The following is a 23,589-nucleotide window of genomic DNA, read 5'->3' as shown; positions in this document are numbered from 1 at the left end:
GGCCAATGGCATGAATAAGGTATAATCACGTGACTTGTTTTACTACGTTTGACTACAAAGAACGCGTGTTTTGTACCATTATTGGGAAATCCCCCGCGGATCGTGATTTCATTTCCACCATTTGAAACAGAAGGCTTAGAGTAGACTTTGATTGTGAAACATTGATAAATTGAAGATTACATGCAAATCAAATATATTAATCAAATATGTGTATCAATTTAATTTGAAACATGCTTGCTTTGCTGAAAATTTGCAAAAAAATTAATATCAATACAAAATATTCATGATTGTGATTTGATTGTTGTTGTTTTTGTACTTGCTGTGAAATGAGAAAAACCGTGTTGTGGAGAAGAAGTTTAATAAAATTTGAATTGTTTACAAATGGATGAGAGTTGAGAATGAGCAGAAGGCAATAAGGATATATATGTCTAACAGTCAGCTGAATTCCGATATGCACAGTTAAAAATAATGTTTTGCTTTTAAACAAATAAATAAATATGTCTCAGCCCTGTGACTTGGCACATAGGTCATTGATTTGAACAAACTTTGTATCCCTTCATCCCAGCATGCTATGACCCAATAACATGTCCATGTATGAGGTTCTTGGTTATTAAGAAGATTGTAAATTGTTTACAACAGACACTGGATGATGCCAGCCAAAAGACAATTGCAATAGGTCACACAGGAGGAGATTAATTCAACACACAACCATGTATACTTTATATACTTTTTCTCACAAATCATTACATATAATCCTTGTACACATCCACATCAATGGCGACGCTAACAGGAAATTAATGAAAATGCAAAATGGCGTGCGAGCGTCGAAGGGTCGAGATTTTGGTGTTTGGAGGTCCGGGGGTCTCTCCCGGAAAAAATATTACGATTTAGAATGGCTGAGATAATTTTTACGATGTATTTTGATGATTTTGCGAACGCCGAATGCGCGAGATTTTGGTGTTTTGGGTGTCCGGGGATCTCCCCCGGAAAAAAATTACGATTTTGATGATTTTGCGAGCGCCGAATGCGCGAGACTTTGGTGTTCTGGGGGTCCGAGGGTCTCCCCCGCGAAAAATATTACGATTTGGAATGGCCAAGATGAGTTTTACGGTGTATTTTGAGGATTTTAATTCGTTCATAACGTGGTAATTTTTCGATTTACATTTACCTGCATTTAGAAATTATAATTGTGAATGTCGTCATATCATTATGCAACCCTGCTCGATCTGAAGATACGACTTCACACCATCAGCACATTGTTGTTTAACTCAAAAAATAATGAATTGATTTAGTTGTCTTGCTTAGACATATAAACAATTTAATATTTTAAGAAACATTTTTGAAATAGTAGAATCCCTTGATGGACATTTTTAGTCTAGTTCATGTGTATTGAATTTTTATTATTAAAGGTTTGAACATTACGTGCTTGAACTTTTAGGAAATGCGCCGCAAAGCGGCAAAATTTTCTAAAATGAAGTACGAAAAATGTGCAGGAGGACCCTTTTCTTCCTACGCCCCTGCAGTTGCACATTTAAAAAGTTTAATGAACTTGGTACCCACTACTGACTGATGTAAATCATGCCAATAAAAGATGGATCTTTTCTCTATTTCTGTAATTTTTTACCCTTTTTTCCTCTTGGAAATGTTTAATAACATGGGAAAACTAAAAATGAAGTCTATATAGCAAGAATAACAAAACACATAGCTACCTGTCAGCCATGCATGTTTTTTTCTGATTGGTCACCCGAGTTCGGATATAGAATGAAACAAATACATACACTGTATATAAGCACCATATATTGGCCTATCAGGCCCATGAAATCAGCCAGTGATGATATCCATTTAACCTTTTAATATATGAAGAGTATTTGATTCCATTACATCTGTTTCCTATGAAAATTGAGCAAATAATGCTCATAAACGTGTTTCCTTATATAAACTATGGTAAAGACCCTATCCCCTTGGGAAAATTCCGAGACCCCAGGGCCATGAAATTCACAATATTGGTAGAGGACCTTGAGACCTTTCAATCTATAAAGAGTAATTCTGACAAACAAAATGATACATTTTCGTACGAAACCTACCGAAGCATAATGAGTTAGGTCCTAGTAGGTCCCAATTTACCAGGCGGGAAGCTGCCATGTAAGCACATAAGCCCGTGTTTCTTAGTACTGTGTACATACATGTATGTATTAGATTCCCAAAAAGCAAAGTGGGCTATGCGGAAGCTTATAACTATTTGTTTGGAAATGATATGGAAAATAAACTATGATATGATAGTATTGCTAACAATTTCAAATTGTGGAAATGAAACCACGATCCGCGGAGGATTTCCCCCATGATGGTACAAAACACGCGTTCTTTCCATTTCAACAAATTTTATTGCAAATAATATGCAAATGGATTTGGCAACAGGCAAAGCCTATATTAGCCATCTCCAAACAAATCCGGTATAGTACAATTATCAACAAAATATTTTAACATTTAACATTACATTATGAATGAATATTATTATTAGTGTATCTCCCCAACCTATCATAGTAGAAAAATCTAAAAAAATCTTTTAGTTTCAGATATATATTCTGATATGCATTGCAATAAATATGTATTTTTTTCTTCATCACAATTGTCACAGCCATGCAGTAGAGTTTTTGCGTTAAAATGCGAGTGGGGGATATTAGAGTTATGTATTTTGGTTCTGAGTGATGATCTTTGTTCATTAAATAAAGGACATGTGAAAAGATAGTGTTCGGCTGTTTCATTACCAAGGCCGCAAGAACAAATTGGAGAATCTCTCAAATGATCGCGAAATAGGTCAGAATTTAGATTGCTAGAGGAATTTCTGAGCTGGCACAGAGTAATATTTATAATTCGAGAACCTTTGTTTATAAAGGTATTTGTTATATCAGGTTCCATTTTATTAATGTTAAAAAGGAGTGTTTTAAATTGTGCAACAGTAGTAACATTCGATAAGTCAAAGTTTAAAGCGAAAGAATTAAATTCTCTAAAGGTACTTGGAAAAAAACTAGTATAGTAACTTGCAGTTCTGCACATAGGAATATTAAAATATCTTGTCATCCTTAGTGGATATCTCTCATTTTCAGGCTGATATAAAAATGGTTGTACAATTTCAATCAAATGCTGTGGAGCAAATCCACGGAGTATCTTAAACATAAGAATAAGTTTGTGTTTTTGACGCCGATCAGAAAGAGATTCCCAAGCTAGTCTTTATAAAGTATATCATGGGAGGTACCTCTGCGCAATCCCGTTATAATCCTAGCGGCTTCTAATTATAAGTGGACAGACTCTAATAATAACAGAGGTTTACATTGTTCAGTACAGTTATCCCATAAAACATCAGCAGATTCTAAAATAGGTAAAATATAACTTTTATAAATGTTTAATAGAGTTTTACGTGACACTCTTTTTTTTTAATGTTTTTAAAATATTTATCCTTTTAAATGCTTTCTGGTATACATAATCTATGTGGTGAGTCCATTTACAGTCGTTAGAAAGTAGAACTCCTAAATGTCTATGTGTGCTAGCTGTATGAACCGTGTTATTGTCAAAGTATATATCGGGATGAATGACGTTTCGTTTCCTTGAAAATATTAATGATTCAGTTTTAGTGGGGTTAAACTTTATGTTCCATTTCAGAGCCCAGGTACTTATATTCGAAAGATTTTGTGAATTATTATCAATTACTTCACTAATCGAAGTGTCATCTGCAAACAATTTGCAATCACTAGTAACAATATTAGTTATGTCGTTAATATATAATAGAAATAAAAAAAGGGCCTAAGACAGATCCCTGGGGGACTCCAGCGTTAACAGTTTTAAATGTAGAGAAAATGCCTTCAGTTAAAACACGTTGCTTCCTATCAGTAAGATAATTTCTAAACCACCCTAATAATTTCCCTTTAAAACCATAAGATTCTAATTTAAATAATAGTCCATCATGCCACACTCTATCAAAGGCTTTACTTATATCACAGAAAACAGACCGGACTTCTTTTCCTTTGTCTAATGAGTTCGTGATATTATTGTATATCGAAAGAAGTTGGTTCACAGTTGAATCACCGGGAATGAAGCCGGACTGATGTTTGGTGATTACTTCACAGTCACGTAGGTAATTATAGAGATACTTAAAAATTACTTTTTCTATTATTTTACTGAAGCAAGAGGTGATAGAGAACATCCGTTCTTTGTAGTAAAACGTAGTAAAACAAGTCACGTGATTATACCTCATTCATGCCATTGGCCGAAATAAATATGGAATTGTATTAGTGGGTAACTAGTGATCACATGAGTGTGTGTTTACTTCCAAATAGAGTGATTTCTCTGACCTGGTATTTATACATAATTTGGCCTTATTTTCTTTGTGTTATATGTATATGTTCTGACCCCTAAAGCAGGTAATAATATATATAAATATAAATTTAGAATTCTACGAATTTAGCCGGGAGTAGCCGATCTTCGCTGATCCTAGATTAGACGGTTAGACCTATTGAATGGGTCAATTCGCATTATATCATTTATTTACAAAACGTGAAAATGGCAGTTTTACAACTCATTTCAGTTCATTATTTATAGTAAAACAGTGCATATGTGCAAGTCAAAATGATATGCATGCAATATTAATAACATTTTGGAGTCTAAATATTTTCAAGTAAATCAATTTCTCCGAAGAAATGGCAAGCAAACTATCACCATATTTGGAAGTAAACACAAAATCACGTGATCACTAGTTACCCATAATACAATTGTATATTCCAGCCATTGGCATGAATGAGGTATAAGCACGTGACTTTTTTTACTACGTTTGACTACAAAGAACGCATGTTTTTACTACGAAAAATAGATGCAGATGTATCGCGAGTTGGGAGTTTAAAACCGCGTCCCTGGAGAATTTTTAGCCCAAAGGTTGAATCTGACCATTAAGACCGTAACAAAAATTCGTTGTGCCTTTATATAAGTGTATCGAGGGATGTAAATATCTATGTATATATATATGGACAGGCCAAGCTAACAAGTAAAGCTGGTTTCCCAATGTGTATTATGTACCTGTACTGTTACCTTTATGGCTTTTGAATTACGTAACTGGTATTTTTCGGGATTCACAAGAAAATACAACAAAATTTTTTTTTTTTTTTTTTATTCATTCTTTTAATATAGTATAGTACGGTATGTACTACATGGACTTGGTACGAATGCCAATCAACAAAACACACACACAGCTTTGAAACGAATTTTCAACCCACGGTTATATACATGTATATTAATAATTCGTTGTACACTTCCTTAACTCGGGCTAACAGCTACATTGTACGTATACGCAGGCTACAGTTTCATGGTCGGGATGTGCAAGATCACAATTTTTTTTATTTTGAAATCAAATAAATAAAAACTTGAATTAACAAAATCAACGTCGATCCCTGCTGTATGGCTTTTGCAGCATATACACAGTGCTCTATGAAAGGGTGGCCTTTGATTTCCACTTTCAAGACCAGATGTCGACATCTTTTAGTTTAGATGTCGACATCAATAACTGACAAGTCGGTGTCACACCCGAGCATAAACACATTATTCGCCGAGTTACCGACTGTCTACATAAATATCTTGGAATCATTATGTGGGCATGTACATGTGGTAAGTCGACATATTCTTCTGTTTATGTCGACATCTTCCGATATGATATAAAGTTAATGCCTTAACGATGTCGACATTATTAAGTCGTAAGTCGGCAAATCGATGGCAGACATATGCCACCATAGGTAAAGCATAATATTAATAACGACAAAAGTTTGCAAGGCTTATACTTGTCTTCATCATTGTATACTCAGATTATCGCCATTTCTCGGAAAGTACTGAAGGAATCATTTTCAAATTTCATATATATATACATGTAGGTTTCCCTAGGGCCCTAGTTGTGCATTTTGCGTTTTGGGACCGATCGTTTAACAAGATGGCCGCCAGGCAGCCATCTTGGACTTTGATAGTTAAAGTTAGTTATCGCTATTTCTCAGAAAGTACTGAAGGAATCATTCTCAACTTTCATATGTAAGTTCTCTTTGGGCCCTATAGTTGTGCCTATTGCGTTTTGGTACCGATCGGTCAACAAGATGGGCGCCAGGCAGCCATCTTGGATTTTGATAGTTAAAGTTTATTATCGCTATTTCACAGAAAGTACTGAATGGATCATTTTCAAATTTCATGTGTAGGTTTCCCTAGGGCAGTTGTGCATATTGCGTTATGGGACCGATCGGTCAACAAGATGGCAGCCAGGCAGTCGTCTATGATTTTGATAGTTAAAGTTTGTTATCGCTATTTCTCAGAAAGTACTGAATGGATCGTTCTCAAATGTCATATGTAGGTTCCCCTAGGGCCCTAGTTGTGCATATTGCTTTTTGTGGGACCGATCGATGAACAAAATGGTCACCAGGCCACCAGGCCTCCATCTTAGATTTTGATAGTTGAAGCTTAAAAAGTAGAGAAAAGATGCCTCTTTCCGTTGTCAGACATAGATCAATCTTTGGTGGGCGCCAAGATCCCTCTGGAATTTCTTATTTAATTTGCTGTTTCTAATAATAAATCATTTACCATAAACATGCTGAAAAATATTTAAATAAACAGTCGTTTAGTTGACAATGGGTCCGCGATTTCAACAATATTTTATAGATATTATGTACATCAATAGGATCGGACATCAGGCTACGCCTATTTAAGTCCTCTCCAATGGGTCCGCGATGGCCAGGTGTTTAAGATATCCCGGCATATTACCACAAGTCCTCCACGTACATATGAAATGTACCTCAGGGTCGCGATATCGAATTGAATGAGGGACAGTTGCCAGGTACTCACCTGGACACTCTGGTTTACCTTCCACCATCAAAACCTGACACGTCCTTAAATGACCATGACTGTTACTAGGACGTTCAATTGATCAAAACAAACCAAAGCTTAGTTGACAAGATAATTTTATCTCAAAATGATATTCAAACCAATTTCATTTGTGTTGTACGTAAAATCATTTGCTTGCATAAACCACATCTTCTTTATCCAAATCAGAAAAATATACTCTCTCTCATATCAAACATGTATCTCATGTACTAAGTTATTGGTTTGCTGCATTATAAGTACAGTACATAATTAAAATTTAAAAAAAAACATACAATAATTTGACTTATCTGGAGAAAGTAAAGACTATCAAACCATTAAATAAATCCTGTACATAAAAGAGAATTTCTACTACATCTGAAGCAGGTATACAACAATTGCGTGATATCAATAATATACAAAAAATAAATAAGTAAATAAAATTACAAAATTCTTCTACATTTTTAAATAGACAGAAACCTACTTAAGTCTAACATGGTATTGGTACATAAGAAACAGCGAAAAGAAATTTTGCATGAAAAAAAAATCCTGTAATCAAATAGGTTCAATCTAAAGTTTAACATTTCAAGCAATATAAATATTTCTTTTACACATGCAATCTTATAAATATGTAGTAACACTTCTGCTTCATCTGAAACAGGTATAATCAAACGATTTCAAAGTTCACATATTATGGTTTATCAAAATGTTGAACATATTCTATACAATCAAAATGCTGAGTACATCTTATATACATGTGCAATCAAAGTGTTTGAATTTATTATGTACAGTCAAAGTGTTTGAATTCATTATGTACAATCAAAGTGTTTGAATTCATTATGTACAATCAAAGTGTTTGAATTCATTATGTACAATCAAAGTGTTTGAATTCATTATATACAATCAAAGTGTTTGAATTCATTATATACAATCAAAGTGTTTGAATTCATTATGTACAATCAAAGTGTTTGAATTCATTATGTACAATCAAAGTGTTTGAATTCATTATGTACAATCAAAGTGTTTGAATTCATTATATACAATCAAAGTGTTTGAATTCATTATATACAATCAAAGTGTTTGAATTCATTATGTACAATCAAAGTGTTTGAATTCATTATGTACAATCAAAGTGTTTGAATTCATTATGTACAATCAAAGTGTTTGAATTCATCATGTACAATCAAAGTGTTTGGATTCATTATGTACAGTGAAAGTGCTTGAATACATCGTAGAGAAGGAAATATAGATTGCGTCCTAGACAGTCAAAATATTGAAAGCATCATGTACAACCAAAACTATTGATAATGTGTACAGTCATATTACTAAATACATAATGTACAATGTACAATCAAAATACTGAATATGTTCTGTACAACCAAAACGATACTGTTTTGTACAGCAATATTACTGAATACATCATGAACAGTATCCTTTGTGATATATCATGTTCAACGAAAATACTGGAAACATTATGTACACTCAACATACAACTGAAAACATCCTTTAAAATAACATAATTGGTAACGTCCCATACAGTCAGATTACTGAATACATTCTGTACAATATAATTTGTAATGTGTTATGTACAATCATAATAATGAAATGTGCTGTACAATCAAAATACAACTGAAAACTTCCTATAGAAATTTGTTCTGTAAAATCAAATTACTGAATACATCCTGTACAATAAAAATACTGAATACATTTAATACAGTCAAAATGATTGAATTCATTATATATACAATCAAAATGTTGAATACAGCCAACCAAAATACTGAATGCAGCCAATACAATCAAAATGTTGAATACATCTAATACAATCAAAATGTTTGCATTGATTATGTTCAATCAAAATCCTGAATACAGCCAATACAATCAAAATGTTGAATACAGACAACCAAAATACTGAATGCAGCCAATACAATCAAAATGTTGAATACATCTAATTAATCAAAATATTTGAATTGATTATGTATAATCAAAATGTTGAATACATCCAACCAAAATACTGAATACACGTACAGCCAATTCAATACAAATGCTGAATACATCTAATACAATCAAAACGATTGAATTCATTATGTACAATCAAAATACAGCCAATACAAGCAAAATCTTCAATATAGCCAATACATTCGAAATGCTAAATGCATCTTGAAGAATGAAAATACTGAATATGTTCTGTACAATCAAAATACTAAAAATACATTATGTACAATAAATATTTTTTTAAAATGTCCTGTACAAAATTACTGAATACGCCCTGTATAATGGAATTACTGATAACATCTTGTACAAATTACTGAATTGACTACATTTGTAAGAAGGGAAACAACTCTTGATCTAGATTTTTATGTGAGTGGTAATATGTGTGTATTTTGTTGTGTTATAAGATACATGTACTTGTAAATAAGTTCGTTAAAATAAGCAATTTGAAACAATTCCTCAAATGTAACTTCTATTATTTTGTCTTTTATGTATCTTCAGTACATGTTACGGTGGCTGGGAGTGGACATGAAATAAATAAAATTATTGCGTGCGAACACAATACTATTGCGTGTGAACGCAATAATTAAAATAGTATTGCGTTCGCACGCAATATTTTTTTAATTTTTCATGTCCTTTCCCAGCCACCGTATCGCACATATCAACAACAGCCAGTGCACTCATACGACCAACATAGCTTTTTCACATACCAATCTTTGCAAAAAGGATTAGAAAAGTGTTTTAATCGAAAATCAAAGCTCTGTCAAAGAAAATCAATTTCCATATTCGAATTTTTTATTTCTGTTTAAAATAAAAGTTTTTTTTATGCTAGACAATTATTATATCATATACTGATATAGGTCTACTTTACAGTACGTCCTTCTATGTTTTAAATAGGCTATGTCTTCTACTTGGAATAGAAAAGAAAATAAATAAGTAGAGCTTCGCTTCGCTCTTCTCATGCCGTGCATGATTCATATTATGTTCGTCCATACATATTTAAGTAAACATTATAAGTACTTTAATAATATAATATTTTGAAACTTTTTTACTTCAAATACGTACTAAGATGAGATACTGCAAAGTACTATCAGTACTTTGATAATATGAACTTTCGACTTATTCGAACGGAGCTGTAAATTGTACTTCCGGTTTTTCATCACATGACCTAAACTGATCATGTGACACGTGATTTGTTTATGGTGCTTTTGCTTCACATGTGATCTGAATGTATAGCGAAATGTCGGAGACCGCTATATAGCATAAATGTCATCCGTCGGAAGTGGGACCAATTTGTAAGGTAAATATGTAACTAATGAAAAATTCACTTGTTAATTAGCATCAGGCATTTTCTAGAACACATGGACTCTTTAATTCAAGGCCGGATAGTGGGACGATTTACAAATTAACTGTACATGATAAAGTTGACCTGTTGACAGTTCATTATTATCAGGCTATCATGGTCATTGATGGTCATCGGCCGGTAAAGTCACGACAAACTCACTTGCTTTTGCAAGTCTTGTTAAATCTGCGCCTTTAATTAACTCAAAGCGTTTTAACAATGAACATGTATACTGAGGTACACGCGTATAGTATCACAATATAATGATAATTTAATTGTTTGTGATTCAATTATGTTTTTTGAAGTTGGTAGAGTGGTAGTTGGCTGTATGTATCTGCCTAATCTATTGGAGCTAATTCATGGGGAAAAAAATCTGAGTATCAAATTTCGAAATTTGCATGGTAGATAAGAATATATGTAGAGGGTTAAAATATTAGAGAGCAGGATCATGGATTTCTCCCACCATTCACTGATTTGTCACCGGTTTTAGCTGTGGGAGATTTCTCTGTCAACCCCGGGGCCCTAGGTTATGACAGATTGTGCACGCTTACATTTTGAAACAGAAGACAATTACGCAAGGACATATATGAGAAGGATAAGGCAAAAACGGCACAAGAGCTTTTGTGTTTATGCACTGACCACTGATTTTCCTTTAAAATCCGCCAGTGCAGCCTTTGATGTAGCTTGCGGGTGCAAGGGTTACTGTCTTACTGCAAGTATTAAACGTTGTGAAATTTAATTAACTTTACATTGGTGTTTCGTTTTACTCGATTACACAAGTATTTGTTGAGAATAATGGTTTTTATTCCCCGTTCATAGGTGTCTCGCGTGGTGTTTAGTGGTGTAAAGAGACAGTAAGGAATCCTTCTCACATATGAATCCTTGCAATTATGTGACGTCATGACTTCATGCGGTGTGACCGTGGCGTGCATTGTCAATGACATCATCAATATTGATGTGCAGACGATTGAACCATGTTCATGTCACGGGAAAAATACTTCTGTTTAGGCTATTATCTCTTCTTTTTCTGTATGTGGGAGAAAAAGAATCATTCCCTACCTTAATGAGGGTGTGACAACAAAATCAGCTGTAACCCTTGGGGGAATTCCTATGTCCAACCCTTCTCGGGTTGTGATTTTGTTGTCACACCCTCTAGATAGGGAAAGATTCTATCAGTCCATAATGAAATAATTATGGAGATCCATATATGAAATTAAATAATGTATTCATCAATATGTATCTGTATTTATTTATGGATAGCATGTTAGTCATGTTTAGATATATACATAAATGAATTATGGATAAATTGATTTAAATATGGATACACATGAATAGTGTTTTATGGCTTAGCATAGAGAACATCATATATTTTGGTATACATCTACAACTTTATATGTATAATGTTTAAGCTAGGTTTTAAAGTATGTACTGAAAAAAATGGGATTTAATTCTTTGTAGTGAATTCGAAGTTTATTTTGTATTCAGTTAACAGAAAGCCACAATATTGATAATTTATGAAAGGTAAATAACCAATCTTTTGATCAGAATACAAAACTCCGATACATATACAATGTACAGTTGTACATGTATACGTTACTATACATACATGCATGTGTGCTTGCAGTTTAATTTCTAATGCATAGATTTTTTAAGCTTTTTTTGTACTTGGATCTGACCTAAGATCTAAATAATCAAGACAAATTGGTTTTTTTGTGACCCTTTGCTGTTTATGTTAGCTTTCATAACTTAAGGGACCAAATAAGCTGTCATATACAGTTTACATTAAATAATCTTTGATATCAGAGATGATCTTAGGAGGGTATTTTAGTCATTGAAATAATTATATATATACAGTTATTTGAAGATTTTAGCATATATGCATATGACAGCTGATTTGTATCATCAAATCCATGGTCAATTACATGAACAAACCAAAAAAATCGGGGCCTGGTATAGCTCTTCTTTCCTGCCATCCTTCATTCTCCAGGGGTTCCAATCACTTATGATCTCTATACCCCTGGTCTATTTCATAGTAAAACTAATTCAGCTCAGAGGAAAAAATCTGAACCAATTACAGGCCAGCAAATTTTTTTATTGAAGACTACAAAGAGAGCGACGGATAACTTCCAACCACAGTGTACTTACACGGCTCTTTTGATGTACACCAAATTACCTGTTTTGTTCTGTTCCCTCCAGTTTTACTACATCTTTGATGAGATTAAGTCCAGGGGTGTAGAAATCATAATTATAAGTGATGAGAACCCCTGGAGTATCGAGGATGCATCCCTGCATACTATAGATGCGATAGACCAAATAGGAAAGGGCTTAATATAAGTTTTTTAACTTGTGTCCAATCCCTTTTGTACTGTAACACTGCAAATAAAATATGTTTAAATCAAATAGACCAAATCTGTTTTATAATCACAACATATTGCAGACGAAATAATCAATCTTAGGTTCTGTTGGTTATTGAGAATTATAAATGTAAATTAAGCATTAACTTTAAATATGTGTGATTAATATAGCTTGATTAAATACATTTATACTGTCATTGATGAGATTATGTTAGTGAGTTATAAATGGCCCAGTTATATTATCTAAATAGGAAGATGTGATAAGAATTATTTTTCGTCATGATGCTATACATAGATCTGTCATTACCTGGTAACACTTATCAGTCACATGCAAATGTTGATTTCATTGCTTACAAATACTGTTTAGTAAACATAAACAAAACTTGTATTACCAGTAAAATTCATAAAAAAAGTACCGGGTACGGTAAATGTATATACAATGTATCAATTTACAATAAAAAGCCATGTTGCAAGTGTAATTTTATTTAAAATACTGTAGTTTTGGAAAACAGTTATTCAACTTTTTGATAATTATTTTATTAATACTTTGTTTTTTCTTTTCTTTGAAGATTTGTATATTAATAAAATGTACCCCCTAGAACTGAAAATATTTATTTATTTGTTTTGTAGAAATGTTGATGCAACATGGATTTGGTATTTGATATAAATAAGATTGATGTCCAATATCATTCTACACAAAAAGAAACAAAAAAATCACATATGAAGCAATTTGAAAGATATTTGTTTATTTGTTTTACTGAAAAACTTCCTCAGTTTTTCATGTGTTTTATTCATTGTCACTTTATTAGATAAAGCCTTTATCAACATCTGACTTTATTTCCCGATTTCAGAAAACAGAAGAAACTGGTGAACACCTAAAACATTTGTAGAAGAATACACACAATGGTACTGTCTATACCGACGGATCAATGGTGAACCTGAGTGGTTTATATAGATTGTAACAGGAACTGTAGACATGACTGAGATTCTCTTCAAGGTCATAATCATAGGTGACCCGACGGTGGGCAAAACCTCGTTTGTACAGCGCTATGTCAATGATTCTTACAGACGCGACTACAAAATGACCATAGGAGGTAAGGTATAAGGCAGAAACACCATCATGGGTCTTTACATGGCTCTATGTATACCACAGAGCTATAGTGTTTGTGTAAAGGCCCACTACCTTACAGGAGCAAAATTTAAAGGTTTCTTAAAAACATTATATGGAAGCTTGTTGGGGTCACATTGAAAAAAATATTATGTCGTTATAACAACGTAGTATGTCGTAATAACGACATAGTATCTTGTAATAAGCTATGTCGTTATAATGACTTAACTATGTCGTAATAACAACTTAGTATGTAGTAATAACAACTTAGTATGTAGTAATAAGAACATATATAGTATCTCATAATAACGACTTACCTATGTCATTATAACGACTTAGTATCTCGTAATTACAACATAGTATCTAAAAATAAAGACTTAGCTATGTCGTTATAACAACATAGTATCTCGTAAAAACAACTTAGCTATGTAGTAATAACGACTTAGTTTTGTCGTTATAATGACTTAACTATGTCATTATAACGACTTAACTATGTTGTATTAACGACTTAGTATGTCATTATAATGACTTAGTATCCTGTAATAACGACTTAGCTTTGTCGTTATAACGACTTAACTATGTCGTATTAACTACTTGTATGTCATTATAACGACTTAGTTTCCTGTAATAACGACTTAGCTATGTCGTTAGAACGACATAATATTTTTTCAATGTGACCCTAACAGGCTTCTGTTACATTAATAACATAAGAAAATATATATTGATGGCCTAAGATGAGGTTTCAACACCAAACATAGGCAAGATTTCCTGCCTTATATATGATAACTGTGGAGATTCATTTAGCTGTTTTGCTGTCTGGCACAGTGGTACAGTTAGTCAACTACTGGGCGGTATTTAGGACGACGGTGGGAAACATAATACGACTCACATTATGAAATTTAACATTTTATTTATTTTAATAAAATTGTTGAGAAGATGATGATAAGTGTATAATTAACTATAAGTTAATAACTTTTGCGACTCTACAAAACTATTGATTTCGTTTTACATTTCCATTTTAAAAGTTAAAAGCCGTTTCAAAAAGGAAGTGGGCATTCAATACTGATCGAGCCTCTGAATTTTTGTAAATCATAAATACTGTAAATACTTGTATCCATCATATTCTTGTGAATTTATTTCGGTCTTTTTTTTTCCAAATGAACAACCTTGGCTCACTTTAAAAATGTGTGTATAAAAGTATGTTGAAAACATGATTATGAATAACAACTATTCATTAGACTACAGTATTGCCAACCTCTGACGAGGTCAAATCGGGTGATCACCCATGAAAAAACGGGTGAAAGGGTCAAAACAAGGGTCATATGCGAAACAACATTTTAGTGTAATTTTTAACACTTTTTCAAAGCCTTAAATATGCATATATTTATTATTTTCATTTTGTTATTCAATAATATTTATGATGATTTTTTTGTAATAACATAATTAATATCTGATAATTAATAAAAATATTGTATCAAAAAATCTTTTAAAATAATATTTGATAAAATCCGGATTTTTTGTTCTACACGTGTCCGGTTTCATTATTATCTTTGACTAAACAAAATGGCGGCCATTATGATTGGCTTGCCTGCCTACTGCAACAGGACACCGTTCACGTTTACTATGTTTTACATGTATTCATGTGAGTAAATCTTTGTCTGAAATCACAAGTGTTTGTGCTTTTGAAGAATTTTGAAGAGATTAGATCTGATTTTGAACAGTATTAATTAATATTGGCCCTGTCTAATTTTCCTAGCTAGGGCTCTGGCTAAAAACGATCATAGACATCGTGATGCATGACTGAATAGAATAATTGCTACAATTTCACACCTTTATTAAAGTTTGTTTATGCAAGGGCCTGATATGAGTCTTAAGCCCTGATATATAATTAAAATTGCGCTAATGGCTATATCTGACATACTTTTTGTGAGCTTTTTGACACTTTGGTCCCAGTGCTGAAAATCGGGTTATTTGGTGACCTAATCCCTATTGAGATTCCTCCTCTAGACTGTTTTATATTCGGACGTTTGATAGATGTCTCTCGTCGGAATCCCTACTCGAGCCTTCTAAACTTTATTCTGGAAAATCAAGTCAGGTTGACCTACCTCTTGTAAGGGTCTATTACAGAAATAATCCAATTGCGGTGGTTCCCATACTGGCACAAATCGATAGTGGAGATATTTTTCTCTCCATACGCACATATATTATGAAGTGACACGCATTGAAAACAAAGAACCATCCCATATTGTAAACAATGTTATGTTCCATCGCTACTTTGAGCAGCCATTTTGAAAGTCCCTCTCTGTCATGTGACCGCTATAGTCTGTTTCAATAAAATTCATTACCTGTATAACCTTATTCCATTTAGTGTAATAGGCATTATCTGAAACGCACTATAGTGGTCATGTGACAGCGAGGGACTTTCAAAATGGCTGCTCAAAGTAGCGATCGAACAAGACATCGTTTGCAAAATGAGATGGTTCTTTGTTTTCAATGCATGTTACTTCATAATATATGTGCGTATGGAGAGAAAAATATCTCCACTATCGATGTGTGCCAGTATGGGAACCACCGCAGTTGGATTATTTCTGTAATAGACCCTTACAAGAGGTAGGTCAACCTGACTTGATTTTCCAGAATAAAGTTAGAAGGCTCGAGTAGGGATTCCGACGAGAGACATCTAAAACGTCCGAATATAAAACAGTCTAGAGGAGGAATCTCAATAGGGATTATTGGTGACCCACCGGGTCAATCGGGTTAGGCATTCTAAAATGTCTAAAAAAACGGGTCAAAAAAATCGGGTGAGTTGGCAATACTGGACTAGAGATACCAAATCATATTGATGAAAACTCAGGGGGTTGTTTTATTTACTGACTTAGAGCAGTTGTTAACGCATTAAAACATATTGTGATAATGGTTAAGTTAAACTATCTGTAAATGATAATCCTTTATTCTGGCCTATCTTTTAAAGCACTTTCAAGGTTACAAATGAAAATGATAAAATCACTTAAAGGTATACATGGAATGGTAAAGAATTAAATTTTTCCTTAAATGACATTTACCCGCAGATTAACTAGAGACACATATGGAAAATATTTAAGCATGATTCTTTAGCAGTTTCAAAGAGCCTTGGTGGCCAAGTGGTTAAGGCGTCTGAAATTCTTCCATTAAATACAATCTACAATATGCTTTAAATTTGCTAAGTACAATGTGGTATAATACATTGAGATATGAGGCTCATTAAGTCCAAATCTGTTTTAGTTGACTTTGCCTTGAAAGTTGTGAAGTGGTCAGAAACACAGACAATCAAACTTCAAATATGGGATATAGCAGGTATGTATAAGTATGTATAATAGATAAGTAAATTATTATGACCTTGTTTCTACTGTAAATCTCTAGTATGTATTCATTAAGTGACTAAAATGATGTCTATTTATCTACTCGGTGTACATGTATTACACAGTAACACATATACTGTAAACATATTTATTTTAGCGGTAGTTTTATTTTAGCAGTAGTTTTATTTTAGAGCTTTCCGTGCTGTCTTTAAAGCGCTTAATCATGTAAAGCGCTAAATTTTCTAAAAGAGCATTTCCAGGATAACCAGCGAATGTATCCTCACTAATAAATCATACTTGATAGTTTTTCGTATTTGTGCTAAAATTTGTATGTTTACAGTATGTATAGATCAAAGGGTGATGCAAAATTCCATTTCTGTATGAATTATAATACCCCAGTTATTTGCATATTTTCTTTTGGAAAAACCGCTACTGTATGTAAATAAGCGGAAACCTCTACTAGACTATCAGTGATAGCGGTAGTAGTGTTATTGTACACTTATTGAGGAGTATGTCATGCAGTTATAGCACTTTGTTGTACAAATACATTTACTTTGTTGTACAAATACATTTACTTTGTTGTACAAATACATTTACTTTTATGTACAAATACATTTACTTTGTTGTACAAATACATTTACTTTGTTGTACAAATACACTTTCTTACATAAAGGTGGTACTTTGTTGTACAAATACATTTACTTTGTTGTACGTTGTAAAAATACATTTACTTTGTTGTAAAAATACATTTACTTTGTTGTACAAATACATTTACTTTGTTGTACAAATACATTTACTTTGTTGTACAAATACACTTTCTTACATAAAGGTGGTACTTTGTTGTACAAATACATTCTATTAGATATGGGTAGTACTTCAATGTACAAATTAAATATATAGATCTGCGTGATTCAGATGATGTGTTCTGTTAGCAATTATTCAGTAATATTGAATCAACTCTAAATTATAATTTAGTCAGCTTACTTAGCATGAAAATTATAACTCTCCTAACACCTGTACACAAATGTTGTAAATAATGTATACTAACTGATTTGATTTATAGGACAGGAGATGTTTACTTCGATGACTAGGGTTACTATAAGGATACTCATGCCTGAATCATCATTTCTTATATTTACAGGACAGGAGAGGTTTACGTCGATGACTAGGGTGTACTATAAAGATGCTCATGCCTGTATCATCATGTTTGACCTCACACAAAGGTCAACATTTCAGAATGCTGTCAAATGGAAAAAAGACCTGGATGCCAAATGTTCATTACCGGACGGTTCCACAGTGCCATGTTTATTACTGGCTAATAAGGTAAATATCTTTACATGGCTGAGATTAGAAGGAATAATTAGGCTCAGGCCAATAGGAAATTGGCTTTTACTTTTAAATATGTTTTACAAATAGTGAAATGATCAGAGAGTTTGTATTGACCAAGTATTGACCAACTACTGATTTTAGTGATTTTCATCTACCAAGGTATAGAGATGAACTTTCATGGAATGAAAATGACATGAAATTATCTTTCAGTTTAATTTGTATTGATTGTTTTGCTGATATGACCTTGTTCAGTGCTGATTTGACCTTGTTTAGACTGTTGTTGCTGGTAAGACCTTGTTTAGACTGTTGGTGCTGGTTTGACCTTGTTTAGCCTGTTGGTGCTGGTTTGACCTTGTTTAGACTGTTGTTGCTGGTTTGATCTTGTTTAGACTGTTGGTGCTGGTTTGACCTTTTTAGACTGTTGTTGCTGGTTTGACCTTGTTTAGACTGTTGGTGCTGGTTTGACCTTGTTTGCCTGTTGTTGCTGGTTTGACCTTGTTTAGACTGTTGGTGCTGGTTTGACCTTGTTTAGTCTGTTAGTGCTGGTTTGACCTTGTTTAGCCTGTTGTTGCTGGTTTGATCTTGTTTAGACTGTTGGTGCTGGTTTGACCTTGTTTAGTCTGTTGTGGCTGGTTTGACCTTGTTTAGACTGTTGGTGCTGGTTTGACCTTGTTTAGACTGTTGTTGCTGGTTTGACCTTGTTTAGACTGTTGTTGCTGGTTTGACCTTGTTTAGACTGTTGTTGCTGGTTTGACCTTGTTTAGACTGTTGTTGCTGGTTTGACCTTGTTTAGTCTGTTGTTGCTGGTTTGACCTTGTTTAGACTGTTGGTGCTGGTTTGACCTTGTTTAGCCTGTTGGTGCTGGTTTGACCTTGTTTAGCCTGTTGTTGCTGGTTTGACCTTGTTTAGTCTGTTGGTGCTGGTTTGACCTTGTTTAGTCTGTTGGTGCTGGTTTGACCTTGTTTTGCCTGTTGTTGCTGGTTTGACCTTGTTTAGACTGTTGGTGCTGGTTTGACCTTGTTTAGACTGTTGGTGCTTGTTTGACCTTGTTTAGCCTGTTGGTGCTGGTTTGACCTTGTTTAGACTGTTAGTGCTGGTTTGACCTTGTTTAGCCTGTTGTTGCTGGTTTGATCTTGTTTAGACTGTTGGTGCTGGTTTGACCTTGTTTAGTCTGTTGGTGCTGGTTTGACCTTGTTTAGACTGTTGGTGCTGGTTTGACCTTGTTTAGACTGTTGGTGCTGGTTTGACCTTGTTTAGACTGTTGGTGCTGGTTTGACCTTGTTTAGACTGTTGGTGCTGGTTTGACCTTGTTTAGACTGTTGGTGCTGGTTTGACCTTGTTTAGCCTGTTGGTGCTGGTTTGACCTTGTTTAGTCTGCTGGTACTGGTTTGACCTTGTTTAGACTGTTGGTGCTGGTTTGACCTTGTTTAGCCTGTTGTTGCTGGTTTGACCTTGTTTAGACTGTTGTTGCTGGTTTGACCTTGTTTAGACTGTTGGTGCTGGTTTGACCTTGTTTAGACTGTTGGTGCTGGTTTGACCTTGTTTAGTCTGTTGGTGCTGGTTTGACCTTGTTTAGACTGTTGGTGCTGGTTTGACCTTGTTTAGCCTGTTGTTGCTGGTTTGACCTCTTGTTTACTTCTTTGTTATTATATATATACTTTGACCTTTCAGTGTGACCTGAGCCACAGAGAGGTCGAACAAAATGAGATTGAGGACATGTGTAAGGAGCATGATTTTGTTGGATGGACAGAAACCTCTGTGAAGGAAGGGCTGATGATAGAGGAATCAATGAGGTAAAATCAAGAGTTACTGTTCAATTGTGTTACAGCGCCGTTACAATAAGTGTACGTGTGACGGCCAGTCTAGTAGGTGGTTCCGTTGATTGGTAGCTAGTCAGTTTGCTGGTAGCTAGTCAGATTGCCAACGACATTCAATAAGCTGTGTAAGCACGGCTCTCATTGGCTGTCGCATCAATGTAGGGGCGGAGCTAAACAGTTGGAAACGTCTGTCGGCGATTACCAAAAGATCAGAAATGTGTACTGAAGATGATCGGCATTGTAAGCTTCATAATGTAAAAAGATTACACAAAAACATTTTAATTACCTCTTGTATAGACTCTGAATCAGCGCTACTCAGTGAAGTACGTATGGAAAGAGTTACTGTTGTGGCGCAAAAATCAATCGAAAGTTGTACGGAAAAGATATCATCTGCTTCTGACTAATTATAACTTTACCGCAAGGTGTGGGAAACCAAATCGGGTACAATGTACGACCGATCATCGTGTCTTGTTAAAATATATTCCAATAAAACAAGGCTTTGGCACATACCTGGATGTTAGTAGGGGATGCTATTTCAGCTGTAGGCGTATATTTTTTTAGCTTTGTCACCAGTATTTAAGCAGATAGATGCATTTGAATCTAGTGTTGACCATTTCTCGGCTAAAATCAACCGACATTTTGTAAACTACCGCCGCGCATGCGCCAACCTCCGAGAACATTACCTGTGAGGGTCATGCAAATATGAATCAAATTAAATTAATTGTATAAGTATTTAGGCAATGCATTCAAACTCGACGTCTACAACTAGAATAACATCCCCTACTAACATCCAGGTATGTATCAAAACAGTGTTTGATTGGAATATATTCTGATAAGAATTTATTGTCAGCTGTAGAAATCTACCTGAGATGTTTTCCACACTGGCAAACGGACCTTGCAGCGGAAAAGTCAGTCAGAAAGTACAACAGTAGCTAGATTCGGCTGTGACATAACATGTAACATTACAATGGATACAATAGGATCCATTGGAACGTTGATAGATATATACATATATGTATACGCTACCGAATGGATACTCCCGGAGTTAAGAGAAATGACCAATAATTTATGAACAAAACATCCTCAAAACTTTTGCGTAATAAGTGAAACAAAACAATAATGAATTTTGAATAAAGTGATTGAATGTATACATTGTAAACAATTAAATAATACACAACGTGATAAAATACATTGCACAACAGAGTCGGGTTTGAACATCAAAGATCTGCTGGCTCCGCCTACTTCTCAATGTTGTCGGCGATCTTGTCAGTCAGGGGGCAATCAGTCGGGCTGCCGATGCTTCAGCCAATCAGTGCCTTCGTTACATGCCAACTAAAATCTAATCTACTGCATCAGTTACCAGCCTACTACATCAGCTACCAGCCAACGTGTCTATCGAGTGAATGAATGTAAACGGGAACACTTATTGTCAGGGCGCTGTAAACTTGTCATAATGTGGTGAATTTGCAAAAACAGTGAACTTTATCACTTGTCAAAAAAAGAGAATTATGTGGTTTTTTTTTTAAATTCTCTAAAGGTCATGATATTTGAAATTCCAGGTAATTTCCCTTTAAACAAAATGGTCTGCTTAAATATCTGTTTTGTTCAGGGCCTATATATTCATCAACATAAAATTCTCCATAGGAAAGCTCTTTAAGTAAAGATTTTACTTATGTTACTATAATGCTTTCTATGGAGAATTTAAAGCTAAGGACTTGATAAATCATGTCTAGATATCACAGAGAACATCATACTGCTTCTGTTATAACATCCATACAGGTTCCTGATGGAGGAGATGATGACGAAACATTCAGAGCTGGATGGATTTTCTGAATCGATGCGACAGTCCGTCAGTCCAGGTACCGTTCACCTAAAGTCTCAGAGTGTTCATGTCACAGAGGAGTCTCGCTGCAGCTGCTGACGCTGGCTACATTTGTGTACTGCTGTGAAAATGTGATAACGGATGCAGAAGGGGCAGGTACCAGACCTGTATTTAAATTACTATCGTAAAATTGTGACATGGCTGCAGTAGGGCAGGTATCAGGATAATTACAACACTGCTACAGTAGGTAGGTATTTTAATCTACGTAATGTGACACTGGTACGTAGGGCAGTTCGACTGTGTTACACTGGCTACAGTAGGTAGTAACAGTCGACTGTGTTTAAATTACTATGGTAAATTGTGACACTGGCTACAGTAGGGCAGTATCAGGACTGTGTTTAAATTACTATGGTAAAATTGTGACACTGGCTACAGTAGGGTAGGTATCAGGACTGTGTTTAAATTACTATGGTAAAAATTGAGACTATGGTAAAATTGTGACACTGGCTACAGTAGGGTAGGTATCAGGACTGTGTTTAAAGTACTATGGTAAAATTGTGACACTGGCTACAGTAGGGTAGGTATCAGGACTGTGTTTAAAGTACTATGGTAAAATTGTGACACTGGCTACAGTAGGGTAGGTATCAGGACTGTGTTTAAAGTACTATGGTAAAATTGTGACACTGGCTACAGTAGGGTAGGTATCAGGACTGTGTTTAAATTACTATGGTAAAATTGTGACACTGGCTACAGTAGGGTAGGTATCAGGACTGTGTTTAAATTACTATCGTAAAATTGTGACACTGGCTACAGTAGGGCAGTTATCAGGACTGTGTTCTTGCACTATTGTGAATTTGTGACACTGGCTACAGTAGGGTAGGTATCAGGACCGTGTTTAAATTACTATGGTAAAATTGTGACACTGGCTACAGTAGGGTAGGTATCAGGACTGTGTTTAAAGTACTATGGTAAAATTGTGACACTGGCTACAGTAGGGTAGGTATCAGGACTGTGTTTAAAGTACTATGGTAAAATTGTGACACTGGCTACAGTAGGATAGGTATCAGGAATGTGTTCTTGCACTATTGTGAATTTGTTCTTGCACTATTGTGAATTTGTGACACTGGCACCAAAACGGGACTTGTATCAGAACAGTATTTTATGAACGGTTATCAAACTGCAATTTGATAAAGTGGCCATTCCAATCTCAGTATTCAACAGCCTGAAATAGAAATTAAATTGAGTGTACCTAGGAGACCTAAGAACACAGCTGTGCTCTAAAATGCTGAATGCCACTGCATAATCGTGGACCATGAAAGGAGTTTTGTAATATTATATCCGTGTGTGGAGTCTTGGTGTAAATGTTTGTAAAAGGTGTCAAGATTTTAAAATCTGTCAGGATGTTGAATACCAATGGTGACTACAGGCAGGATAAGCAGTTACTAAACTTTAGTCTCCCAGAATTTCACTCCGATGGATTACATTCCCAGGAAACTGAAGAGAAATAATGCTCATACAATTCTTCTCACCACAGAGTAACATAGTGGTAAGAGGACTACCATGAATTCTAGGTATAGTAAGATATAGATATTTTATCATGATAACTTCATTAGT

At 34.5% G+C, this 23,589-nt stretch overlaps 1 protein-coding gene across 1 annotated transcript; it reads left to right on the top strand.

Annotated features, from left to right (window-relative positions):
- The first annotated feature begins 10,037 nt into the window (after nucleotides 1–10,037).
- On the top strand, nucleotides 10,038–23,067 carry LOC138336291 (ras-related protein Rab-7L1-like). The gene is made up of 7 exons (XM_069285723.1): nucleotides 10,038–10,165; nucleotides 13,413–13,655; nucleotides 16,931–17,002; nucleotides 18,149–18,330; nucleotides 20,008–20,129; nucleotides 21,933–22,190; nucleotides 22,737–23,067. Exons 2-6 carry the CDS (start codon nucleotides 13,538–13,540, stop codon nucleotides 22,072–22,074), a joined length of 636 nt encoding a protein of 211 aa, XP_069141824.1. The 5' UTR covers nucleotides 10,038–10,165; nucleotides 13,413–13,537; the 3' UTR covers nucleotides 22,075–22,190; nucleotides 22,737–23,067.
- Nucleotides 23,068–23,589: the final 522 nt, after the last annotated feature.

Source organism: Argopecten irradians, chromosome 12 (genome assembly GCF_041381155.1).
Source record: "Argopecten irradians isolate NY chromosome 12, Ai_NY, whole genome shotgun sequence".
NCBI lineage: Eukaryota > Metazoa > Mollusca > Bivalvia > Pectinida > Pectinidae > Argopecten > Argopecten irradians.
The sequence above is the reverse complement of the archived record's forward strand: the minus strand, read 5'-3'. Positions and strand labels throughout refer to the sequence as shown.